General features: G+C 43.6%; 1 protein-coding gene across 1 annotated transcript; it reads left to right on the forward strand.

Annotated features, from left to right (window-relative positions):
- The first annotated feature begins 1,961 nt into the window (after positions 1–1,961).
- CHRNA9 (cholinergic receptor nicotinic alpha 9 subunit) lies at positions 1,962–22,433 on the forward strand. Its single transcript, XM_526778.7, has 5 exons — positions 1,962–2,637; positions 2,933–3,078; positions 4,316–4,470; positions 16,013–16,545; positions 21,108–22,433. The coding sequence occupies exons 1-5, from the start codon at positions 2,574–2,576 to the stop codon at positions 21,647–21,649; spliced, it is 1,440 nt and encodes a 479-aa protein (XP_526778.2). The 5' UTR covers positions 1,962–2,573; the 3' UTR covers positions 21,650–22,433.
- Positions 22,434–26,542: the final 4,109 nt, after the last annotated feature.

Below are 26,542 nucleotides of genomic sequence, written 5' to 3' on the forward strand. Positions count from 1 at the left end.
TCCCCATTTTGTAGATGAAGAAACTGAGGTCGAATAATCTGGCTGAGCTTACACCGCTAGTAAGTGGTGGGGTTGGACTTGAATCCAAGCAGTTCAACTCCAGGGTCTGTGCTCTTAAACTCTACATTATACTGCTTTTGATCAAGAATACAAAGTGGCTGGGCATGGTGACTCACCTGTAATCCCAGCACTTTGGGAGGCTGAGGCAGGTGAATCACGAGGTCAGGAGTTCAAGACCAGCCTGGCCAAGATGGTGAAACCCCATCTCTACTAAAAATACAAAAAAAAAAAAAAAAAAAAAAAGCCAGGCGTGATGGCAGGTGCCTGTAATCCCAGCTACTTGGGAGGCTGAGGCACAGAATTGCTTGAACCCAGGACGTGGAGGTTGCAGTGAGCTGAGATCGCGCCACTGCACTCCAGCCCGGGCAACAGAGCAAGACTCAATCTCAAAAAAAAAAAAAAAAAAAAAAGAGGAAGAAGAAGAACAAAACAAAGACAGAAGTAAACCCTAAAATGTTTGGAGAGTGGTGGCATGGGCAGCCCTTTTGGCATGACTTTGCGTCCTAACTACCAACCTTATCCTAAACTCTGGTGCGAGGTGAAGGAATTCATGTAGCTGTCTTTTAAAGGAGCTTTGAGGGGTTTTTTTTGTTTGTTTTTCAAGACACATATCTAGGATAAATCCAGCAAACTTAGAAAGTAGTAGTGAAATAGGTCCTTGGGGATGGCATCCCACTGAGGTATCTCCTGCCATTTCAGTGAGTTTTGAAGCATTGGTTAGCAAGCGTCATGGCTCTGAGTACCTAGGACAGCACTCCTCTGTGAAGAGCCCAGCCTCCTGGAGAGGTTGAGGGTCTCTGGCATGGTTCTCGGTGGAGAGTCAGCATCCTTTACCCACCCTCCTGTGGGGCAGATCGAGGTCCCACCTGCCCTTGGCTGAAAGGAAGTGCATTCCCAAGCCTCCTAAAGGCCTGGATCCTGTCTCTGGCCGATCACTGCTGGAGGGAAGCCACTCTGCATCCCTGGGCCTCAGTTTCCTCATATAGAAGTGAGGCATTAAACTCAATTTCAAAAGTACCTTCTGCCTCTGAGATTCTGGAGTGGATGGTTTGCTGAAGGAGGACTGAGCGTGGGCACCCGGAATTGTGTCATTTGATGAATGAGTCAGACTAGGGGCGTCAGAAAAATAATGTCTTCACAATCAACACAATGGGATAGGCAATTAAGAAACACTTTGCCGATGGCTTGAGTGTCTGTTCCACTCAGAGGATACATTCCCGAAGAGGGATGGGGTGACTCATCAGGCGGCTGTAACCTGATGAAACAGAGCTATCCAATTTCCTCGCTCCAATTCCAGGCAACCAAATTATCTTAATATGGTTTTCCAAAGCAGTTTCCCCAGGCAAGAGGAGAGACAGACATGAGTTTCCAGACTAAGCAGCAATTGAAAATTGACATTTTTTTATAGGAGTAAAATTATATCACATACAAGAAATGACTGAAACTTTATATGAAGTAGCATTCAAAAGCAAAGGGTGTCATCATTAGCAATATCACCATTGGTTATTATTCTCATGCTGATTTGGTCAGCCTTTGAACCAGTTTTTCTTTTTTTTTTTTCGAGCTGGTAAATCCTGGGTGACTTGGTGAGTATAGAAATTCTGGGTATGCAAAGCTGATCAAAGATGAAAATTACTGATATTTAGAAAGTGCTTTCACATACAGTTATCTCAGTAGCTCTAGAGAGAGAAAACATTATTTTCCCCAGTCTGTAGTTCTGGAAGGCTCAGAGAGGTTAGGTGACTTATACAGAATAATAGAGCTCGTCAGGGTTTGGCTGGCAGTCAAACCCAGGTGGTCAAGTCCAAATCCAACTCACAGTGTTGCTGCTTCTTAAGCGAGTGATTATCCGCCCATCCAGCACACCCCCTCACATATATACTCACAAACATTTACTATGCAAGATCCATGCCCAGTGGGACAGCTGCAGGAGGGATCAGAAGCTGAGGCAGAGAAAAAACCAAAATGCCAATATATTCTGGAGATCATAGAACCGTGTCTCTTTCCCTCTTCAAATGCTGCTAAAAGCACGTAGAGTCTTTCTGGACAGCCGTCCCATGGCTCAGTCTTTAGGCTTCCCTTAGTCCCTGGATTCAGGCTGACTCTGCTCATGGTGGGTGTAGAAATCTCCCATTCTGCTTAGATGGAGTCTCTGGTGTGTCAGGCATACCCCTGCTGCCTGCATCTACCTCCTTTTCTGTCTGGTTGTTTCTGCTGAGGGTGGCTAGGGACACTCAACTGAGATGGCCCCCCACAACAGCACTGTTGGACCTAACACACCCTGGGTTCCCGGCTTCTCAGCCACTGGAGCTGCCAGTCTCAAATTACCGGAGGGGAGGGAGGGCAGGCCTGGATCTCAGGATCTCGGTCCTGCATGCAATGCAAGCCTGAGCTCTCCCACCATAAGGCTGCAGCGGAGTGGGCTCCTTGTGCCCAGATCCTTTGTATTCATAGGGGGAAGTGGAAGACCACACTGCCTGACTGAGACTTTATTATAGAGGCTCAGGAAAAAGATGAACTGGTCCCATTCCTGCATCTCCTTTTGCTGGATTTACTTTGCTGCTTCCAGACTGAGAGGTGAGAGGCTGGTGACATGTAACCTATCTTGTCTCATCTGGGGCTATTGCTTTGGTGGGAGGTGGGGCAGGACAGGGAAGACAAAACAGATGATTCAACCGCATGGAAGTATTCTGTGCTTCCTACTGACTCTGATCTTGGAAGGGCATGCCAGAAAAACAACTCATCCACCCACCCAAAGCTTGTCCCTCGCCAGTGTTGGGCCATCCCCCATTTTAGACCTCAGTCTTGTGTTGTTTGTCTTGAAATACACACAACACTCTGAACGTTAATCCAGATCCCTCTTGTTGAGTAGCTGCAGAGACGGCAGATGGAAAATATGCTCAGAAGTTGTTTAATGACCTTTTTGAAGATTATTCCAATGCTCTTCGTCCAGTGGAAGATACAGATAAAGTCCTGAATGTGACCCTGCAGATTACGCTCTCTCAGATTAAGGATATGGTGAGTAACACATGGTGCTGACTCTGTGGAATGATTCTTAGAGGATAAACAACCATGCTTTCTGAAGAGAATGTCTTAACTGGGAATTTGAGAGGGAATGATAGCTCCTTAAGCAAGCTGGTGGGAGAAGAGAATGTCGGGAAAAGGAAGCTTTCTACAAAACTAATTAATTTCAAGAAACGTTACCTAATCCTGGTCATTAACTGTAACAGTCTTAGATAATCTAAAGAAAGATGGGGTTACATACTGTATGCAGCCATTTATATAAAATGTCCAAAAGAGGTAAATCCGTAGAGACAGAAAACGGCATAGAGGTTGCCAGGGTCTGTGGGGAGGAAGGGGGAAATGGCCAGTGAGTTCTTAATGATTACGGCGTTTCTTTGCGGGGGGAAGAAATGATCTTGAATTAGGCAGTGGTGATGGTTGCACAACGTTGTGAATATATTGGAAGCCAGTGCATTGTTCCCTTCGAAAATGATTAAAATGGTGAGTTTTAATGTGAATTTGATCTTAATTTTTTTTTTGAGATGGAGTCTTGCTGTCACCCAGGCTGGAGTGCAGTGGCATGATCTCCGCTCACTGTAAGCTCTGCCTCCTGGGTTCACACCATTCTCCTGCCTCAGCCTCCTGAGTAGCTGAGACTACAGGCACCTGCCACCACACCCGGCTAATTTTTTTTTGTATTTTTAGTAGAGACAGGGTTTTACCGTGTTAGTCATGATGGTCTCAATCTCCTGACCTCATGATTCGCCTGCCTCGGCCTCCCAAAGTGCTGGGATTACAGGCATGAGCCACCGCGCCCGGCCAATCTCAATTTTTTAAAAAAGGTAGTGTTTTAAGATGGCATAGCTTATTAGTGCTTATCTATGTTTAATTACACAATGTTATGAAACTTGAAAGATTTTCCTTCTGCACATTGTTATTTCCTGACTTTTGCTTTCAAGTACATCATTCATTGATCAATTTTCAGGAAATATAGGCAGTTGATCTATGCAAAGATATCAATACTAAAATATTTGTCCACTTTACATTCTGAACACTAAATCTAGGAGGAAAAAAAAATATGATCTTGGCAGTCAATCAAGGGGATAGAATAAATAAAGAATAAAGCTCTCACTTTACTTATTGAAAATTGATGAGTGTTTGTGAAATTCCTATTGTGAAGAACAAGTGTCCTATCAGTGGAAAACATTTCAAGTGTCTGCTAGGTAAAGCGACATCTGGATTCATTGTGTAGGATGAAAGAAACCAAATTCTGACTGCTTATTTGTGGATCCGCCAAATCTGGCACGATGCCTATCTCACGTGGGACCGAGATCAGTACGATGGCCTAGACTCCATCAGGATCCCCAGTGACCTCGTGTGGAGGCCAGACATCGTCTTATATAACAAGTAAGTGCAGCTCAGAACTGAGGCTTTTCAGGCATGAACGTGTTGATTTCATAGAATTTAAACATAATGAAAAAGGAATGTTTAAAACATGCATGAAATTAAATATTAATCCATGTTCCTAGGACTTACTGAAATAAGAGACATAGAATCTTAGATCAGGAGATAATATGTCATAAAAGCTTAGAACTGGAAGGAAACCATCCATCTACATGCCCCTTTTTCGGGTGGGAAAGTGGAGGCTGCATTAGTTTGCTAGGGCTAACTTTGCCATAACAGAGTAGCACAGGTTAGATGACTTAACAAAAATGTGTTATCTCACAGTTCTGGAGTTGAGACGCCTGAGATGAAGGGGTTGACAGCGTGGTTTCCTCTGAGGGCTGTGAGGGAGGATCTGTACCAGGCCTCTCTTCTAGCTAATGGTGGTTTGCTGGCAGTCTTTGGTGTTCCTGGCATTATAGAAGCGTCACTCTGAGCTCTGCCTTCATCTTCACATGGCATTCTCCTGTGTGTTCCCTGTGTCCAAATTTCTCCTTTCTATAAGGACACCAGCCATATTGGATTAGATGTCCACCCTACTCCAGCGTGACTTCATCTTAACCTAACTAATTACATCTTCATGATACTATTCTCAAATCAAGTCACATTCTGAGTGTTGGGGGCTAAGACTTCAATATGTGAATTTTTCAGGGACACAATTCTACTCTTAACAGTGACACTCACCATCCAAGATCATGTATCAATAATTAATTAAACTGGAATGGGCCATCTAGAAACTGACCTGTGGATTTGGGGCTTTGTGTGGAGTGGAGGATGAACCAGTTTACGGGATACAAAGTGACCTTTTCCCGGTCTCAGAGCAAGGGGCCTTGTATAATGGGTAGGTAAGGTTTATGTTTCGCAAGCTGTAAGGTGCATATGAATCGCCCAGGGAGTTTGTTAAAATACAGATTGTGATTCCATGGGTGTGGGGCGGGCTTGTGATTCTGCATTTCTACAAGCTCCAGAAGACGTGGGCACTGTGGGTCCATGGGCTGCATTTTGAGAAAAATACCAGATCTCTGGTCACATCTCAAGCTCAGTGGCCCCGCCTGTTGTTGAAAGAGCTTCTCTCTCTTTTTATTCTGGAACCCAAGTTTCTGTGGAGTGGGAAAAGTTTCTCTGTGGCTCAGACCTATGTGAATGAGGGGCAGCTCAGGGGGCTCCCCTGGGTGGAGGCTTCCAGTGGGCATGGATTTCCTTTAAGGAAGCAACACGGCTGGGTTGCAGCCTGGATTTTAGTCTCACTCCTTACTCAGAGAGCTCATCTAAGGGTCATGAGCTCTGGAATCATAGCCCTGTTCTTTCTGTCCATTCCCCACTCTGAGTGGCCAGAGGAATCATCTGTATCCCTTCCCAAGGAATATAACAGGAAGATAACATTCAAATACTGGGCTTTATTCCTCCGGTTTACCCTCCCTCCCCGTGCTCACTCTCTCTGTCTCTCTCTCTCTCCCTCTCTCTCTCACACACACACACACACAGAGCAAGAAAACAAGCCACATTGTCCATTACCACACTCTCGTCTGCAGAGTGCAGGAGAGTAATATCTGATAATTTCATTGACACAGGCAGGGCATGAGGACTCACCCCTGTAATCCCAGCACTTTGGGAGGCCAAGGCAGGTGGATCACCTGAGGTCGGGAGTTCGAGACCAGCCTTGCTAACATGGTGAAATCCGGTCTTTATTAAAAATACAAAAATCAGCTGGGTGTGGTGGCATGCACCTGTAATCCCAGCTACTTGGGAGGCTGAGGCAGGAAACTCACTTAAACCCAGGAGGCAGGGGTTGCAGTGAGCCAAGACTGCACACTGTACTCCAGCCTGGGCGACAAGAGCGAGACTCCATCTCAAAAAAAAAAAAAAAAAAGAAAAGAAAAAAGAAAAAGAAAGATAATTTCATTGACACAGATGATCTCTTACAGCATTCTATAAGTTCTTTTTTTTAATTTTAAGACAGGGTCTGGGGGCCAGGCATGGTGGCTCACGCCTGTAATCCCAGCACTTTGGGAGGCCCGGGGGCGGATCATGAGGTCAGGAGATCGAGACCATCCTGGCTAACATGGTGAAACCCCGTCTCTACAAAAAATACAAAAAAATTAGCTGGGTGTGGTGGCGGGCACCAGGAGGCTGAGGCAGGAGAATGCTGTGAACCTGGGAGGCGGAGCTTGCAGTGAGCCGAGATCGTGCTCCAGTCCAGCCTGGGTGACAGAGCTAGACTCTATCTCAAAAAAAAAAAAAAAGGCGGGGTCTCACTCCTATCGCCCACGCTAGAGTGCAGTGGTGTGATCATGGCTCACTACAGCCTCAACTTCCCGGGCTCAGGTTATTCTCCCACCTCTGCCTCCTGAGTAGCTGGGACTACAGGTGCATGCCACCACACCCAGCTATTGTTTTTTTTAATTTTTAGTAGAGACAGAGTCTCATCATGTTGCCCAGGCTGGTTTCGAACTCCTGGGCTCAAGCGATCCATCCAGCTCAGCCTCCCAAAGTGCTGGGATTACAGGCATGAGCTGCTGTGCCCGGCCAGCATTCTGTAAGTTCTATAAATTCTCTCCAGAAGTCAAACAGAACGGTGGTCCCCCTCTCCCTCCTGTTTTGATTGGCTGAGGCGGTGACCTTGTCTTACTGAAATGCTTCTTTGCAAGCTTACAAGACACCCTAAGTTAAGCTGACCCCACTGCTCCCTTATTAGAGAAGCCAGTTATGTACTCATGAGTTCACACAAGCCAACTGTGGCTTTGGTCAGTTCTGTCCACATTGTCCCTTCCCCACTCTCCACCCCTTTACACAGAGCCTTTCACCACACTGATTCATCATCTCCTTTTTGTTCCTCTGGTTGACTCTTTAGTCATCTCTGTGCTCTTGTCATGGACAATTCTGTTTCTGCTCCTCTCTTCTCTTTTGCCTTCTCCTTCTCAGTAAAACTTCTCAGAGTTTTGCTGTGTAGAGGCACCTCTAAATGGAGCTATGGTTGGATGACATCTTCATGCCTTTAACAAATTGAAATGAAAATGGAAGAGTGTTGCAGGATCAGGCAAAGAAGCGCCCTTAGTCATGGCTATTTCCCTGAGCTCAGTCCTTCTAGCTGAATCCCTGACTCTGTAGAATCTTCTGATGCCAGATACAATATCATTGCTTCTCAGAAGCAGGTACAGAACATCATAGGCAACACAATGGGCTTCCTGAGTTGTGGCAGGAAGGAGAAATAAGGGTAGGGGGTAGGTGAGTCAGTCCAGTGTGATAAAGACACTCAGGCAGGAAGATGCTTAGCATCTAGAGTCACCTTTGGTGCCCAAATCCATGGGGCTAGACTGGTTAGGGAGTGATCAGGAAGGAGATGGGCCTGGATGCCACTTCACAGAACAGTTGAATTTGCTGATGCTTAGTTTGGAAGACTTGAAGACTTGAAGACTTGATGATGGTTACCTTAGGTAATCAGAGAGAAAGTAAGGTGGAAAAAAGAGAACAAACCATGTTCCAGAAGACAAAACCCAAGATAATCAGTAGAAGCCAAAGGGAAGATAAGCTCTCCAAAAAAAAAAAAAAAAAAAAAAAGAACATTTCCCTAATAACTTCAGCAATTGAATTGTCCCAAGAAATAGTGAGCTTTTTAGCAATGTAACAGTTCAAGTAGATATTGGCTCTTTCAGTAAATCAGTAGAGAAATAAATGAATTGGGGCTCAAAGTTCTGGTGGGAATGTTTAGTATTAGTATATGGTTAGTATAGTGGCTGGTATAAGAGGCTACAAGGATTCCTGACATTTTTAGATTAGGTAAAATGCAGATTACAGAAATTTTAAATTTGAATTCATTTTGGCAGGGTTTTCATGGTCAGGTTTTTTTTGTTTGTTTGTTTGTTTGTTTGTTTTGGCGAAGGTGGTGGCGGTAGTTTGCTCTGTCACCTAGGCTAGAGTGCCCTGGTGTGATCGTAGCTTACTGCAGCCTTGACCTTCTGGACTTAAGTTGAGACAGTATTCTCCTCAATAGGGTCTGGAGACAGGGAGCCTTCACTTCAGCTTCCAACTGGTCACAGACCAAGTCTTCATTGCATGAGGTGTAACTTCACTTCAGCCTCTGACTGGTTGTAGGTCACATCTTCATTTGCATAGGGTATAACTTCACTTCAGCCTCCAATTGGTTGTGGGCCAAGTTTTTATTTACATAGGGTGCAACCAATGGGAAACGTCTAGAGGGTACTTAAACCCCAGAAGATTTTGTAACTGGTGGTCTTAAGCTGCCTACTCGAGCCCATACCCACTCTGTGGAGTGTGGTTTCGTTTCAATAAATCTGAGCATTTATTGTTTCTTTCATTGTTCTGTACTTTCATTGCTTTATTTGTGTATTTTGTCCAATTCTTTGTTCAAAATGTCAAGAACGTGGACGACCTATAGTCAAGACCCTCCATGGGTAACAAAGTGATCCTCTCACTTCAGTCTCCTGAGTAGCTGGGACTACAGGTATGCACTACCACACCCAGCTAATTTTTACAAACCTTTTTATAGAGATGAGATCTCACTATATTGCCTGTTGCCTAGGCTGGTCTTGAATTCCTGGGCTCAAGCAATCCTCCTGCCTCGGCCTTCTAAAGTGCTGGGATTACAGGCATGAGCCACCATGCCTGGCCCCAGTGGTTGGATTTTAATGAGCAGTTTTAATGGTTGGATTTTAGACCTGGTGAGGAACTGGGTGCCCTATTGTATTCAAAAGGATTTGTCTAGAATTTAGCTTTAAGGCCAGCTTATGTATCTATCCTTAGCCATATAAGATGATTTAGAGAATGGCAAGACTTCCAGAAGAGACTGGAAATAAAGGAGGGCGAGGAGAAACAGGTTTGGAAAAAAAGAGGATGAATTTGATGTTCAGTTTGGGGAACCAAAGAAACATCCTCATGGAAATGTCCAATAGTGAGATTGCAAAGGCAAATCTGAAACCTGGAGAAACACACAGGGCTAATAGAGATGCCAAAAGCCCTTAAAGTCCTATAGAACTACTCATGGAAGGAAAGAAAATGGCTGAGAATAAAGTTGAAAAAACCTCTACATTTAAGGAATTTACAGAGGAAACTTAGAATTAGTAGTTAAAGAGATAGAAGGAGAAGCGAGAGAGTCATGTCATGAAAACCAAGGGAAGAGAGGATGTCTAGGAACAAGCCATAATCCCAATGTTTGGGAAGAGTTGAAGAAGATGAAGACTTAGGAGAAGTCTTGAGATTTGCCTAGTTGTACTTGTCGGAAAGACATCAAAAAGCAGGAGTCAAGAAATAAAAGCAAGAGGAAACGGGATAACAGCAGGTATCAGTTACTTTTGAGAGCAGTGTGTGGAAGGAGATGAGAGAGGTAGAAGGGCCAGGGATAAAAGGAGTTTGGCAGGAGAGACTTGCGAACAGAGTTGGAAAGTGGCTAGAGGGGCCAAAGAGAAGAAGAGGGAGCAAGGGAGGCAAAATCCTGAAGGAGGCATGGGAGGAGAGGACTCACACGACCAGAAGTGAAGTTAGCCAGGAAGAGAGAGGGGGGAACTTCTTTTTGATATGGAAAGGAAGGAAAAGTGAATATGTGAAAGAGACATTGGAGATGGAACCAGGAAGGGATCCTGGGACTGAGTAAACAGACAAGTCTACGCTGAGGTTCCAGGCACTCTGGGTACTGAAAACACTGGGCGACTCTCCCTGCTCCCTCATTCACCAGCCTGCTCCTCTCCAGTTCCCAGGAATGGGCTTCTTACAGCCAAGGCTGGGAAAGTCATTTTTGCTCAATTGCAAAACAACTAAAGTTAGCTCAGTCTTTGATCAGATACAGAAGAGGAGAGGGGGCTGCCTGTATTGGTCTGTTTTCATGTTGCTAGTAAAGACATACCCAAGACTGGGTAATTTATAAAGGAATGAGGTTTAATGGACTCACAGTTCACATGGCTGGGGAAGCCTCACAATCATGGCTGAAGGCAAATGAGGAGCAAAGTCACATCTTACATGGTGGCAGGCAAGAGAGCATGTGCAGGGGAACTCCCCTTTATAAAACCATCAGATCTCATGAGACTTATTCACTATCACAAGATCAGCACAGAAAAAACCCGCCCCCATGATTCAATTACCTCCCACCACGTCCCTCCCGCAACATGTGGGAATTATGTGAGCTACACTTCGAGATGAGATTTGGGTGGGGACACAGCCAAACCATATCACTGCCTGAAGGCCACTGAGTGGCTGAGGAAAGGGAAGGTAAGAGGAAAGCAATTTAAATATTCTGTGAGGGTTATATTATTAAACATGCCTTCCCAACCTCCGGCTTACATTTTGTCCCTGTAATTTTTTCATGTTTTAGTTGAGAACAAGAAAACACAGTTAGAAACAGAGGGAAGGGGAAGAAATTAATACATATTGGCCACTTACTATGTGTCTGCATGGAGCTGGGGCTTTACAAAGTGTGATAGATAGAATAATGCCCCACTTAAAGATGTCCACATCCTAATCCCCAAGACCTGTGAAGATTTATCTTACATGGCAAAAGAGACTTTGCAGGTATGATTGAATTAAAGATTTGAGATGGGGGAGATTATCCTGGTGGGCCTAATGTAAACACAAGGGTCCTTGTAAGAGGGAGATGAGATGGCCAGAATAGGCGATACCACAAAGGAAGCAGAGGTTAGTGATGCAAAGAAGGGGCCCTGAGTCACGGGATGCAGGTGGCTTCTAGAAGGTGGAAAAGGAAAGGGAACAGATCTTCCCCTGGAGTCTCCAGAAGGAATGCAGCCCTGCTCACATTGGTTTTAGGATTTCTGACCTCTAGAATTGTTAAGACACTAAATTTATGTTGTTTTAAGACATTAGGGGCTGGGCACGGTGGCTCGTGCCTGTAATCCCAGCACTTTGGGAGGTTGAGGTGGGTGGATCACTTGAGGTCAGGAGTTTGAGACCAGCCTGGCCAACATGGCAAGATTCCTGTCTCTACTAAAAATACAAAAAAATTAGCCAGATGTGGTGGTGGGAGCCTGTAATCCCAGCTACTCGGGAGGCTGAAGCAGGAGAATTGCTTGAATCCAGGAGACGGAGGTTTCAGTGAGCCAAGATGGCACCACTGCACCCCAGCCTGGGCAACAGAGTGAAATGCCATCTCAAGAAAAAAAAAAAAAAAAAGACATTAGATTTAGGTTTTTGGTAGTTTGCTACAGCAGCAATAGAAATTAATATATATAGTTTGTTTAATATAAAAAGAAGCCTTAAGGTATTATAATGCCCACTTTTACAGGTGAGTGACAGAACTATAACCCACCTAAGGTTATGAAACTTGAATCAGGTTCTGAACTCAAATCTCCATGATATTTTTATGAGAAGTAAATAAGAATTTTAAGACCCAGTCTCTGACCTCAAGGAACAATCTAATAAGCTATATATGTAAAAACTATAGTGCAAGGTAAAAATGCAAGTCCCTTATAACACAGAAGTGAAGTGCTGTGGCCCTTTAAGGATGGAAAGATATCTGACTGGAGAGGCAGGGAAGGCTTCACAGAGGTGGCCTCTGAGCAGAGTCTTGAAGGATGTGTTATACTGCTACATGCAGAAAAGGGGGACTATTACGAGTTGAAGAAAGAGTTTGAGTAAGAGAAAGAGTTTGAGTAAGAGAAACTCACAGGGTTTGTTGGGATTTCAGCCTTGATTGGTGGAGTGGGAGTGAAGGAGACCAGCAGAAGGCACACAGCTAGAAAGTGAGGTGGGAATAGATCATGGAATATCTAGAACACTAAACTGTGGAGGTGCAGAAGTATTGTTTGGGCTATAGGAAGTCACTGCAAGTTTTGAGCTGTGATATGATCAAAAATCTAGGGAGATAAACAATAAGATATTGGTCATGAAGTGATTAAATAATAATGTCTTGGCTGGGCGCGGTGGCTTGTACTGGTAATCCCAGCACTTTGGGAAGCCAAGGTAGGAGGATCGTATGAGGCCAGGAGCTCAAGATCAGCCTTGGCAACATAGTGAGGCATTGTCTCTACAAAAAAAAATATTTTTAATGTAATGTATTTAAATTAGTCAAGGCCGGCGTGGTGGCTCACACCTGTGATCCCAGAACTTTGGGAGACCCAGGCAGGCGGATTACCTGAGGTCAGGAGTTTGAGATCAGCCTGGTAAAAATGGTGAAACACTGTTTCTACTAAAAATACAAAAATTAGTTGGGCGTGGTGGTGCGTGCCTATAATTCCAGCACCTCGGGAGGCTGGGGCAGGAGAATTGCTTAAACCTGAGAGGCGGAGTTTGCAGTGAACCAAGATTGTGCCACTGCACTAAAGCCTGGGCAACAGGGTGATATTCCATCTCAAAAAACAAACAAACAAACAAACAAACAAATGGCTGGGCGCGGTGGCTCACACCTGTAATCCCAGCACTCTGGGAGGCTGAGGCGGGTGGATCACATGAGGTCAGGAGTTCAAGACCAGCTTGGCCAACATGGCGAAACCCTGTCTCTACTAAAAGTACAAAAATTAGCCAGGCATGGTGGCTGGCACCTGTAATCCCAGCTACTCAGGAGGCTAAGGCAGGAGAATTGCTTGAACCCAGGAGGCAGAGGTTGTAGTTAACTGACATGGCGCCACTGTACTCCAGCCTGGGTGACAAGAGTGAGACTCCGTCTCAAACAAACAACAACAACAACAACAACAACAACAACAACAACAAAAACCCACAACCTACTCCAAAGCAGCTGGGGTGATGTTTTTGGTCAGCAGGTTCCCTTGCCCTTTGGCTTGGGGTTGGGTTTGGCCAATGTGGAGCACCAGTGGGCAATTGCAGGGAAAAGAGAGAGTGAGGTTAGCATGTGTATTCCCTCGCTGTCTTCCTGGGAGGTTATCTTCGGCTGGATGTGTGCCCTGAAAGAAAGTCATCACTCCTATCATGGTGACCTACTTCATGCAAATCTTTCCTTCCAGGTTCTGGTAACTGCACTTTCTCCTCACCTCTTCATGTCCAGGAATGGTTTCTCTGCATTGTATCCATACCTTTATGAACAGTCCCTTTCTTAAACTCTCCTCAGGTTATCTAATTGGAGTAGGCCATCTATTTCCTACAGGGATCATGCCCAATGCAAATGTCCTAGCCCCAAACAGATTCTCTCTGATCCCCAGATCTCTCTTGCACCAAGGAAGTAGGATGGGTGAGCAGTGTTCTCAGTTCACGTCTAATTCTCACTTCTCAGATAGCTAACTGTACACATTTCTCACGGTTACAGGAGGAAGCTTCAGGCATTTTCAAAAAATTCATTTTGTTATCTTCACGAACACTCACATTAAAGATCCTCTCGGGTATGGAGTGAACTCAGTCAGACCATTAAAGTTAATATTGTGGCACCCATTTCTAATGAGTGGAAACAATAAAAACCTTAAAAACATGCCTGTTCTTTAAAAAATATATATAGACATATATTATTTTATTTTATTTTTTTGTTGTTGTTGTTGTTGAGATGGAGTCTCACTCTGTCACCCAGGCTGGAGTGCAGTGGTGTGATCTCAACTCACTACAACCTCTGCCTCCTGAGTTCAAGTGATTCTCTTGCCTCAGCCTCCTGAGTAGCTGGGACTACAGGTGCGCGCCACCACGCCTGGCTAATTTTTGTATTTTTTTAGTAGAGATGGGGTTTTGCCATGTCAGTCAGGCAGGTCTCGGACTCCTGGCCTCAAGTGATCTACCCACCTCGGCCTCCCAAAGTGCTGGGATTACAGGTGTGAGCCACCACACCCAGCCAATATATTTTTTATTTTAATAGCTTTTGAGGTACAAGTCTTTTTTAGTTACATGGATGAATTGTATAGTGGTGAAATCTGAGATTTTAGTGTGCTTGTCACCGAGTAGTGTACACTGTGCCCAATATGTAGTTTTTTATCCCTTACCCCCCTTCAAAAACATGCCTGTTCTGACCCAGCACATCCTTTTTCAGCAATTTAACTTAAGGAAAGGGTCAGTGGATAAATGTAAAGACTCAGCTACAGAGATGTCCACTGCAGCATTGCTTATAAATACAAAAACTGGAACCAACCATAATGTGAAGCCTCAGTAGATTGGTTAAATAACTATGGTGTATCTAATATAATGGACTATAATAGAATGCTATTTAGACATGAAAAGAATGTTGTAGAAGAGTATGAACAGATGACCACGTATTTTTAAAAATTTTGTCTCATCTTTTTTTTCCCTTTTATTTTTTTGCAAGTTAACTTTAAATTTGGGGATAATTTTTAGATTTATAGAAAAGTTGCAAAGATAGTGCAGAATTCCCTATACCCTTCACCCAGTTTCCCCTAATGTTACCTCTTACATAACCATAATATACTTACCAAAATTAATACAATGTTATTGACTAAACTACTTTATTAAGATTTCACCAGCTTTTCCATGAATGTACTTTTTCTGTTCCAGGATCCAATCCAGAATACCACATTATATTTAGCCAAAATATACTTTTCGGGGAAAAACTTGTAAGGAAGACTTCAAAAATATGCATCCAAATGTTAACAGAAATGTACCAATTAAGGCTCTTTGGTTGTAAGCATCAGAAACTGACTTTGGCAACCTTGTGAAATAGGAATTTGTTAGAAGGATGTGGCACATCTCATTGAATTAAAGGAAAAAGTAAACAACCAGCTCTTGGAAAGGACAGAACCAAGGCTGCTCTAGTGTTCAAGGCAGGAGGGACTGTCTGTTTTTTTTCTGAATAGGGAGCCATCACTAGGGTGATGCTTTTGGTCTCTGGATCACTCTGCTTAAGATCTAAACTCTGGAGAGGGTGAATCTGTTGGACCAAACCTGGGCCACCCAGCCGGCCTTTGGCCAGGGACACTGGGGCACCTTGACCAACACTTCCTCTGCCTTGCAATGGGAGAGGAAGTAATGGGAGAAGGAGGAAGTAACGGGAGAAAGAGTAATTCCCTAGAGAAAAATAGAAATTCTGTACCCCAAAATACAAGGCATACATATTGATAAAGCAAAAGAAGATATATCTGGAATAAGTGACTATCTCTAAAGTTACGGGTGAACAACTTTTTTTCTCTGAGTTTTCCAAATGTTACAAATAAACATGTACAACTTTTATAATAGCAATAAAGTCATTGCTTAAAGGCATGACCCCAGGCCTTTATTTTTAGAATATTATTTTAATATTCTAGTGCCTAAAGTTAACAAATCAAGTAAGCAGATTTTAGTATCAACAGGCTTACTTTTTGTCTGCGTGTTCAAATCATTACACCTGGACCAAGAAAGTGACACTGGGAATGGACAGGAAGGGATAGAGAGAAGAGATGCTTTAAAGGAAGAATCCAAGAGAACTTGGCCCTGACTAGTTACAGGAGATGGAGGAGAAGGACAAATTAGAGTTGATTCCAGACTCCCGAGCCACAGTGACAGGCAAAATGGTGGTCCATTGCCAAAACACTGAAGTGATGGGCACAGTGAGCTGTCTGGGGTAAGGAAGGTGGCAAGTTCTCCTAGCATGCGGCTTTCATTTTCCTTATCTGACCTTCAGGGCTGATGATGAATCTTCAGAGCCTGTGAACACCAATGTGGTCCTGCGGTATGATGGGCTGATCACCTGGGACGCACCGGCCATCACCAAAAGCTCCTGTGTGGTGGATGTCACCTACTTCCCTTTTGACAACCAGCAGTGCAACCTGACCTTTGGTTCCTGGACCTACAATGGCAATCAGGTGGACATATTCAACGCCTTGGACAGCGGAGATCTCTCTGACTTCATTGAAGATGTGGAATGGGAGGTCCATGGCATGCCCGCTGTGAAGAATGTGATCTCCTATGGCTGCTGCTCTGAGCCTTACCCGGATGTCACATTCACCCTCCTTCTGAAGAGGAGGTCCTCGTTCTACATCGTCAACCTCCTCATCCCATGCGTCCTCATATCTTTTCTGGCTCCTCTGAGTTTTTATCTCCCAGCAGCCTCCGGAGAAAAGGTCTCCCTGGGAGTGACCATCCTGTTGGCCATGACTGTATTTCAGCTAATGGTGGCAGAAATCATGCCGGCCTCAGAAAATGTGCCCCTGATAGGTGAGTTCAAGTGTCTTCCACTTCAAGCCCAGCTTTGTAGTGCCTGGGGTCATGCCTTTAAGGTTGTGTGTGTGCCTTTAAACTTGAAAAAATGGAGCCAATTTCGACTCAATACAGACTGTCTCAAATTTTTCTGGTGGTTGCAGTTAGCATCTTTCAATATAGATGAGCCTTTTGCAATCAAAACTGGTCTTATGGTCTCTGGGTTTACACGAAAGAGCAATGAAAGACATTATACTTTAGAGCAGTAGTTCTCAAAGTGGTGGTCCCCAGATGCACAGCATCGGCATCCCCTGGGAACTTATAGAAACACAAAACCTCAGGGCCCACCGGAAGCCTACTGAATCAGACATTCTGGAGATAAGGCCCTAGCATCCTGTTTTAACAAGGCTTATGGGTGATTCTGATGCATTTTCTGTTGAAGTCTGAAATCCACTGACCCAGAAGTTAAGACCTGATTTTGAAGTCAAAGAAACTTGCATTTGAACGCTGACTTCACTGCTCACTCCTTGATCAAACTTAGGCAAGTTACTTGTTCTCTTAGTCTCTGCTTCATCATCTGGAAAATTTGTGTGATTGCTTCCTTCTGTGTCATTGCTTAGTGCACACCCTGGCATATGGTAAGTACTGAGTAAACAGTGACTACTGTTATCATTTCACGTGACAAGGGCTTTCTTCTTGGGAAGAGTGGCAAACATGGCAGAAAGATGTACTTTTTAAGCCTGACATCTACCCTTAACAGAAAAATCTCATCTTCACTGGGTATAATAGCAGTGGGAGAGTGTATTAAAATGCAAGTTCCTACACCCAGAGAGTTTGATTTAGCAACTTGGCCGAGATTTGGGAATCTGAGGTGATTCCAAAGCAGACTACATTTTCAAAAATCTGCAATAATGAAATGTCCCTCCAAGGGTTGGAGTGCAGACTGAGGGTACCACCCCTGCCTCCCCTATCCTTGCCTAGCTTGTTCTGAGGGCTTTCCTATCCCCTTTAACATCTACTTTCTGCCTCCAAGGATATCCTTGAGATCCAACACCTCCATCTCGAGGAGTTGCTGTTGTAACAGATGCTTACCAGAATCAAGTTAGATCTAAGTTTGAGTTCCTTAAAGTAAGCAACAAGGAGAAATTTTAGAACACCAACGAACTTAGAGTCCAATATCAGGAGATGTTGCCTTGCCCTTTTACTCTTTACTGAGTCCAATTACCCAATATTGAGATGATACTACAGTGGCTTCTCCATTTGGAGATATCTTCCTTTTTATGTCTCTCTTTGCAAAATACACACACACACACACACACACACACACACCTCTCTTTTTCAGAATTAAACACAGAAGGCTTTTCCACCTCTAATAAAAAGGAGATGTATTGGCATTTTATTACCTCTCCTGAGGCAGAAATGATTGGCAGTGATGACATCCAATCATAGCCCTGTTTGAGGAAAGATCATGGGGTGGTCCCACTCTCTTCTTGGGTAGTGACATTATACAGCAAGCTGGCACAATTTCTAAAGACAGATGTCTCACAGGAATTGCTTGTTCTGTTTTTATGATAATATGAAATTTATCTTTTAAAAATTAAATTAAATTTGTATTTTTAAATTTTATTTTAATTTATTTTTATTATTTAAAAATGAAGGCCGGGCTTGGTAGCTCACGCCTGTAATCCTAGCACTTTGGGAGGCTGAGGCAGGCAGATCACCTGAGGTCAGGAGTTCAAGACCAGCCTGGCCAACATGGTGAGACCCCATCTCTATAAAAAGAATTAGCTGGGCATGGTGGTGCGTGCCTGTAATCCCAGCTACTTGGGAGGCTGAGACAGGAGAATCACTTGAACCCAGGAAGTGAAGGTTGCAGTGAGCCAAGATTGCACCACTGCACTCCAACCTGGGGGACAGTGTGAGACTTCGTCTCAAAAAAAAAAAAAAAATTGAAAAAAAATAAGAAAGACAGGGCCTCACTATGTTGGCTAGGCTGGTATTGAACTCCTGGGCTCAAGTGATCCTCCCACCTCAGCCTCCCAAAGTGCTGGGATTACAGGTGTGAGCCACCGCAACTGGCTGAAATTTATCTTTTTAGGAAAAGTGCACACAGATCTTGAGAACATTTATTTAACAATTAAAATTTGTTATTCATAGCACCCATGGAGTGTGCTCACAATATTATAGAAATATGTTTAAGTTTTCTGCATCAAATGTAGCCCTTGATATCGGTTTCTGGCCCATGGCCTTTACCATTTTAAGAAAGGTCTCATATATTAACTCAGACAAATGAAAAAGATGATAAACATTATCAAATACTTTGTCTTCATCTATTAAGATAATCATGTGAGTTTTCTTTTACTCGTCAATGTCATGAATTACATCAATAAGTTTTCTGATGTTGAACTCTTTTGTATAACTGGACCAAACTCCTTTCTTATGATACATTATCCTTTTAAGACACTGTTGGATTCAGTTAGCTAATATTTTGTAGAGCTTTCTCAAATATGTCGATTAGTGAAATGGCTTTAATATTTCTTTTCTTGTCACTTTTGGAATCGAGGTCAAATTGACTTCACAAAATGAACTGGGCAGTTTTCCCTCTTTTTCTATTTCTGGAACAAGTTGCATAAGATGGGAACTATTTGTTCCTTGAAAGTTTGGTAAAACTCACCTATAAATTATTTTTGGGCCTGGAACCTTTGGTAGGGGGATGGTATTTGATTGATTCCCATTTCTATTAAAGTGTTCTTTATTCTTGCACTAATTTTGACATCTAACATTTTTCCAGCAGTTTCATCTAGATTATCAAATATGTTATTATACAGCTATTTTTATTTTTTAAGACATAGTCTAGCTCTGTTGCCCAGACTGGAGTGCAGTGGTGTAATCTCAGCTCACTGCAACCTCCGCCTCCTGGATTCAAGTGATTCTCCTGCCTCAGCCTCCTGATTAGCTGGGATTACAGGCACGCGCCACCACACCCAGCTAATGTTTTTTATACTTTTAGTAGAGACGGGGTTTCACCATGTTGGCCAGGCTGGTCTCCAACTCCTGACCTCAAGTGATCCACCCACCTCGGCCTCCCAAAGTGCTGGGATTACAGGTGTGAGCCACCGTGCCCGACTATATAGTTATTTATAATATTGTACTATTTTATAAGTCTTTTCCATCTTCTCTCTCTCTCTTTCCCTTTCTCTATTTCTCTCTCTATCCTGTAAGTGGTCTTATCAAAAGTTTATCAATTTTATTACTCTTTTCAAAAGTTTGCTTTTGGTTTTATTCATCCTCTTGGCTTTTTGTTCTATATTTCATAAATTTGTAGCCTTATCTTAATTGTTTCCTTCCTTAATTTCACTTTTTCATCAACATGTGCTTTATATAATCACATTTTGAAGACTAATAGTGATACAGTCTCCTTTCTTACCTAATAGAATTGGCTTTCATATTAATGAGGTCTGAAGACAATTCTGAGAACTGGTCAAGTTCATTAATTGTTTGTTCGTTGAGTGTGGAAAAATTTTTCACCTCATGATCTCAGCAAACATTTCCAAACTTTTTAATTTCGAGCCAGGAACAGTGCTGAGAACTTCACATATATCATCTCAATTACGCCTCCTCATATTCCTGCGAGTTAGATATTATTATTACACCCACCACTTTACAGAGTAGGAAACTGAGGCTTAGCAGGATTATATGCCTTGCTGAAGGCCAAAAGTCCAGGATTATATGCCTTGCTGAAGGCTGAAAGTCTAGGGAGTGATAAAGCTGGGATTTGAATCCAGGAAGTCAGATTCAAAAGTCTATACTATAGCCCGGCGTGGTGGCTCACGCCTGTAATCCTAGCATTTTGGGAGGCCGGGGTAGGCAGATCACTCAAGTTCAGGAGTTCGAGACCAGCCTGGCCAAGATGGCGAAACCCCCTCTCTACTAAAAATACAAAAATTAGCCGGGCGTAGTGGTGGGCGCCTGTAATCCCAGCTACTTGGGAGGCTGAGGCAGGAGAATCACTTGAACCTGGGAGCCAGAGGTTGCAGTGAGCTGAGATTGCACCACTGCACTCCAGTGTGGGCGACAGAGCGAGACTCTGTCTCAAAAAAAAAAAAAGTCTATACTAGTAACCACTAGGGTATAACACCTCCTTAGAAAGGGTGTTTGTTTCTTTTTAAGCCAAACACAGTCATGTGCCTCATAACAATGTTTTGGTAAATGACAGACCGTGTATACAACAATGGTCCCATAAGATTATAATGTCAATTTTTACTTTATCTTTTCTATGTTTAGATACACAAATATTGACCGTTTGATAATCATGTGTACAATTGCCTGCGGTATTCAATACAGTAACATGCTGCACAGGTTTGTAGCCTAGAAGCAACAGGCTACACCATTCAACCTAGGTGTATAGAAGGCTAGACCATTTAGGTTTGTGTACATACACTCTTATGATGTTCACACAACAGGAAAATCACCTAATGACTAATACCTTTCTCAGAATGTATCCCTGTTGTTAAGTGACTCGTGGCTGTATGAGGACCATTTTAAAGCAAATTCAGTTACGGTTGTTATTTTAATTCCAGGTAAATACTACATAGCCACGATGGCCCTGATCACAGCCTCCACTGCGTTGACCATCATGGTGATGAATATCCACTTCTGTGGGGCCGAGGCCCGGCCGGTGCCACACTGGGCCAGGGTGGTCATCCTGAAATACATGTCCAGGGTCTTGTTTGTCTATGATGTGGGTGAAAGCTGCCTCAGCCCACACCACAGTAGAGAGTGGGACCACCTCACGAAAGTTTATAGCAAACTCCCAGAGTCTAACCTGAAAACAGCCAGGAACAAAGACCTTTCCAGAAATAAGGACATGAACAAACGCTTAAAGAACGACCTGGGCTGCCAGGGTAAGAACCCTCAGGAGGCCGAGAGTTACTGTGCACGGTACAAAGTGCTGACGAGGAATATTGAGTACATTGCCAAGTGCCTCAAAGACCACAAGGCCACCAATTCCAAGGGGAGTGAATGGAAGAAGGTGGCGAAAGTCATAGACCGATTCTTCATGTGGATTTTTTTCATTATGGTGTTTGTGATGACTATTTTGATCATAGCAAGAGCGGATTAGTCACAGATATTGGCTTTGCTATCTGGGTAGAAATTAATACAATTCCCTGTGATCTATTCCAATGTTCTTCCAAGATTTTTGTTCATCTATAATTTAGGGGTTATGTTGTCTGTGCTTTTCATTTTTAGCTTCAAATCAATGTCGAAGCTATCTGCTCTGTTAAATTAAGCAGAAGATCCAAAATTTCAAGGGTAGGAAGATGGAAGAAATAGGGAAAGAGCCCTTTTATAGCCCACCGTAGTGGTGGGTGACTGGCCTCTAGTTTATATAATTATTTACCTCTTTGGCAGTACAGATAACAAAATACACTTTACTGGTAAAATTTAAAACAAAAAAGGCAAAACAAACCAAACTCATTTTCCCCTTAGTTCCCATTAAAATATGCATTTGAAAAATGAAATAGTCATATATATATTAGTGTGATTTAAGTCTCAATGGTACCTTATTCAGGCATAGTGTATTTGAAGTCATATCTCAAATAGTGGAATAAAAGGTTTTGTCCCATAAAGTCTAAGCATCCGCTGTTTAATGGGGAAAAGAACTTTCTTCATAATGGTGATGTCGTATATGTTGGTTATGTTTTATATAAACCCAAAAGATGAAGTCATTCCTGCATTTACCCTTTGATTAAAATATGATAGATGAAGTTGTTCCTGCATTTAGTCTTGTATTGAAATAAGGTGATTAGCAAGCTGGGCTCATCCATTCATTCATTGAACTTTTCACCAAACATGGATCATGTTTTTTCCTACATGTAATAAAAGCGACATGATTCACATTTGCATGGGGTGTCACAGCAATTCTTATGCACAAGCCTGATCGCTTTGATCCTCACCACAACTCTGTGAGTTGGGAAGGCGAGTGTTACTATTCTTTCTCAGAGAAAGAAACTGTGGCTTAAAAGGAGGATGTAAGTGACCTGCCTCCTCAACATCCAACATGGTGTAAGTGGAACTGGGACTCACCCCTCAGCACTGGGACTCAGAGTTGGGCTACATCTGCTAAAGTCACCCTGCTTTTGGCCATGACAAGTTATGATTTAGCACAGGAGAGACTGAGAGATTCTTATTCTTAATTCTGAACTTTCTGCCCTAATTTACTTCCTGTATGTCTCAACTTCTTTCCTACTTTCAATAAAATATGACTTCAAATTCACCCCCCATTCCCACCTAGATTAAAATGATCCACGGCTGGGTGCAGTGGCTCACATCTATAATCCTGTTTTTTTGTTTTGTTTGTTTGTTTGTTTGAGAGGGAGTCTCACTCTGTCACCCAGGCTGGAGTGCAGTGGCATGATCTTGGCTCACTGCAATCTCTGCCTCCCAGGTTTAAGCAATTATCTTGCTTCAGCCTCCCTAGTAGCTGGGACTACAGGCGTGTGCCACCACACCCGGCTAATTTTTTTGGTATTTTTTGTAGAGACAGGGTTTTGCCATGTTGGCCAGGCTGGTATGGAACTCCCGGCCTCAAGCGATCTGCCCACCTTGGCCTCCCAAAGTGCTGGGATTACAGGCATGACACCGTGCCCAGCCCTATAGTCTCAATATTTTGGGAGACTGAGGTGGAAGATTGCCTGAGCCCAGGAGTTCCAGAGCAGCCTGGGCAACATGCGGAGAACCTGTCTCTACAAAAAAGTTAAAAATTAGCTGGGCATGGTGACAGACAACTGTGGTCCCAGCTACTTGGGAGGCTGAGGTGGGAGGATCACTTGAACCCAGGAGACTGAGGCTGCAGTGAGCTGTGATTGCACCACTACACTAGCCTAGGTGACAGTGTGAAACATTCCCCAACTGCCAACTCATTAACTATTCTTTTTCCAGTTAAACAGAGGTGGAGAGAAAACAGGAGTCAACCTAGGAAGGGGAGGATGATGTTTGGTTTAAACATATAGACATTGTTTTTTTGTTTGTTTGTTTTTGTTGTTTTTTTTTTTTTTTTGGCGGAGTTTCACTCTGTCACCCAGGCTGGAGTTCAGTGGCCTGATCTTGGCTCACTGCAACCTCCGCTTCCTGGTTTCAAGTGATTCTCCTGCTTCAGCCTCCTGAGTAGCTGAGACTACAGATGCGCGCCACCACGCCTGGCTAATTTTTTGTATTTTTAGTAGAGACGGGGTTTCACCATATTGGCCAGGCTGGCCTAGAACTCCTGACCTCGTGATCCGCCCGCCTCAGCCTCCCAAAGTGCTGGGATTACAGGTGTGAGCCAAAGCACCTGGCCGGCATTGTTTTTTAATTCTTGTGTTTACTCATTCCAGAAAATATTTGTTGTGCACCTATTATATACTTAGTGGTATGTATGCCAGCTGCCTTGGAGGGAACAAGTATGAAACGTGGCTTCTACCCTCCAGTTGCTCACATGTTGCTCACAGTTCAGTGGAGGAGATACCAAGGAAATAGGCAAACATAGTCAAGTGTAAAACGTGCTATCACAGAATCACGGACAAAACACCATGGGCACAATGATGATGAATCTGTTTGAGGGAAAGCTTAGGAAAGACTTTGCAGGGTATAACATTAACATTTGAGTTGAGGTTTTTTATTGTTGTCTTTTGCTTTTGAGATGGAGTCTCACTCTATCACCCAGGCTGTGTAATCTCGGCTCACTGCAACCTCCTCTTGGGTTCAAGCAATTCTCCTGCCTCAGCCTCCTGAGTAGCTGGGACTACAGGCACGCGCCACCTCGCCTGGCTAATTTTTGTATTTTTGTAGAGATGAGGTTTCGCCCTGTTGCCCAGGCTGGTCTCGAACTCCTGACCTCAGATGTTCTGCCCGCCTCAGCCTCCCAAAGCACTGGGATTACAGGCGTGAGCCTCTGTTTCCGGTCTTAAGCTGAGTTTTGAAGGTTGAGTAGGAGTTTGCTAGACAAAGAAAGAAATGAGGGTAAGGATTAGAAGGGATTGGTGAAAGAAGAGTGTGGGCAGAGCTTAGAAGAACAGAAACCAGGCTGGGTGCGGTGGCTCACACCTGTAATCCCAGCCCTTTGGGAGGCTGAATCGGGTGGATCACCTGAGGTCAGCAGTTTGAGACCAGCCTGACCAACATGGAGAAACCCCGTATGTACTAAAAATACAAAATTAGCTGGGAGAATCGCTTGAACCTGGGAGGCGGAGGTTGCAGTGGCCAAGCCTGGGTGTCATTGCACTCCAGCCTGGGCAACAAGAGCTAAACTCCACCTCAAAACAAACAAACAAACAAAAACAAAAAAGGAAGAACAAAAACCTTGTTTAGTCACGGAATGGAATCAGACAACTTTTCTTCTTTAATTTTATTTTAATTACAGAAGTAATTTTATCAGTTAGAGTTGTATTTGCCTGTGAATAACAGAAAACCCAGTGAGCCATAACTTAAGCAAACAGAGGTTACTCATCTCACACAAAAATAAATCCAGAGCTGCAAAGCCCAGGGATCTTTCCATCTTTCCTCTCCTCCATTTGGAAGTGAAGCCCAACAGCCTGAGGCTTGATGCTTCGCGGTCACAGAAAGGCGGTTGCATCTGTAGGCTTTGCAGCCACATTCCAAATGGGAAGAAAAAAGAATGGAAGGCCAAAGAGACATACCAGCCGAACTTCCCTCTTTAAAAAAAAATAATAATAATAAAAATTTTAAAAAATGCTAGGCTGGGCGCAGTGGCTCATGCCTATAATCCCAGCAGCACTTTGGGAGGCTGAGGTGGGCAGATCAGCTTGAGGTTGGGAGATTGACACCAGCCTGGCCAACATGGCAAAACCCTGGCTCTACTAAAAATACAAAAATTAGCCAGGCTTGGTGGTGGGCGCCTGTAATTCCAGCTACTTGGGAGGCTGAGACATGAGAATTGCTTGAACCCAGGGGGCAGAGGTTGCAGTGAGCTGAGATCACGCCACTGCACTCCCCTCCAGCCTCTGCGACACAGCAAGACTCTGTATCAAAAAGAAAAGAAAAGAAAAGAAAAAAATCCTAGAAGCAGAAGCACATCCATGACTTTCTTCTGTAGCTCATTAGCTAGAAATGAATCACATGCAAGAAAATCTTGGAATAGTTTTACCTTCCCAAAGACAATCAATGTTATCTTTATAAGAAGGAAAGAGAGAGTAGATGTTGGGTAGATAACAAGCAGTTCCTGCCTCAATTATACAGCCACACTATAGTAAGGGCAGGATATAAAAGAATAACAGGCCAGGCACAGTGGCTCATGCTTGTAATCCCAGCACTTTGGGGAGTCGAGGTGGGTGGATTACCTGAGGTCAGGAGTTTGAATTCCAGCCTGACCAACATGGAGAAACCCCATCTCTACTGAAAATACAAAATTAGCCGGGTGTGGTGGCACATGCCTGTAATCCCAGCTACTCGGGAGGCTGAGGCAGGGGAATCGCTTGAACCCAGGAGACAGAGGTTGTGGTGAGCCGAGATTGCGCCCTTGCACTCCAGCCTGGGCAACAAGAGCGAAACTCTGTCTCAAAAAAAAAAAAAAAAAAAAAAAAAGTATAACAATTACTCAAATTCCACAATCATAGCAATAACAACTATTCATTTACTATTATTTTCCTTCAATCATATTTATGTGTCTAGTTTCTTTGCTATAATTATAATCATTATGTATTTACTATTTTGTCCTGCTATATTTATTTATTTATTTATTGAGACAGAGTCTTGCTCTGTTGCCCAGGCTGGAGTGCAGTGGCTCTCTCTCGGCTTACTGCAATATCCGCCTCCTGGATTCAAGCGACTCTCCTGCCTCAGCCTCCTGAGTAGCTGGGATTACAGGCATGCGCCACCATACCCGGCTAATTTTGTATTTTTAGTAGAGATGGGGTTTCTCCATGTTGGTCAGGCTGGTCTTGAACTCCTGACCTCAGGTGATCTGGTTGCTTTGGCCTCTCAAAGAGCTGGGATTACAGACATGAGCCACCGCACC

The sequence above is a fragment of the Pan troglodytes genome, chromosome 3, assembly GCF_028858775.2.
Source record: "Pan troglodytes isolate AG18354 chromosome 3, NHGRI_mPanTro3-v2.0_pri, whole genome shotgun sequence".
NCBI classification, from domain to species: Eukaryota; Metazoa; Chordata; class Mammalia; order Primates; family Hominidae; genus Pan; species Pan troglodytes.

What these genes read in the sequence shown, in the direction of transcription:
- CHRNA9 (XM_526778.7), top strand. Translation starts at nt 2,574, where the DNA reads ATGAACTGGTCCCATTCCTGCATCTCCTTTTGCTGGATTTACTTTGCT. An exon ending in TGCTGCTTCCAGACTGAGAG is followed by an intron (nt 2,638 to 2,932) that starts GTGAGAGGCTGG and finishes CTTGTTGAGTAG; the next exon opens with CTGCAGAGACGGCAGATGGA. An exon ending in AGAAAATGTGCCCCTGATAG is followed by an intron (nt 16,546 to 21,107) that starts GTGAGTTCAAGT and finishes TTTTAATTCCAG; the next exon opens with GTAAATACTACATAGCCACG.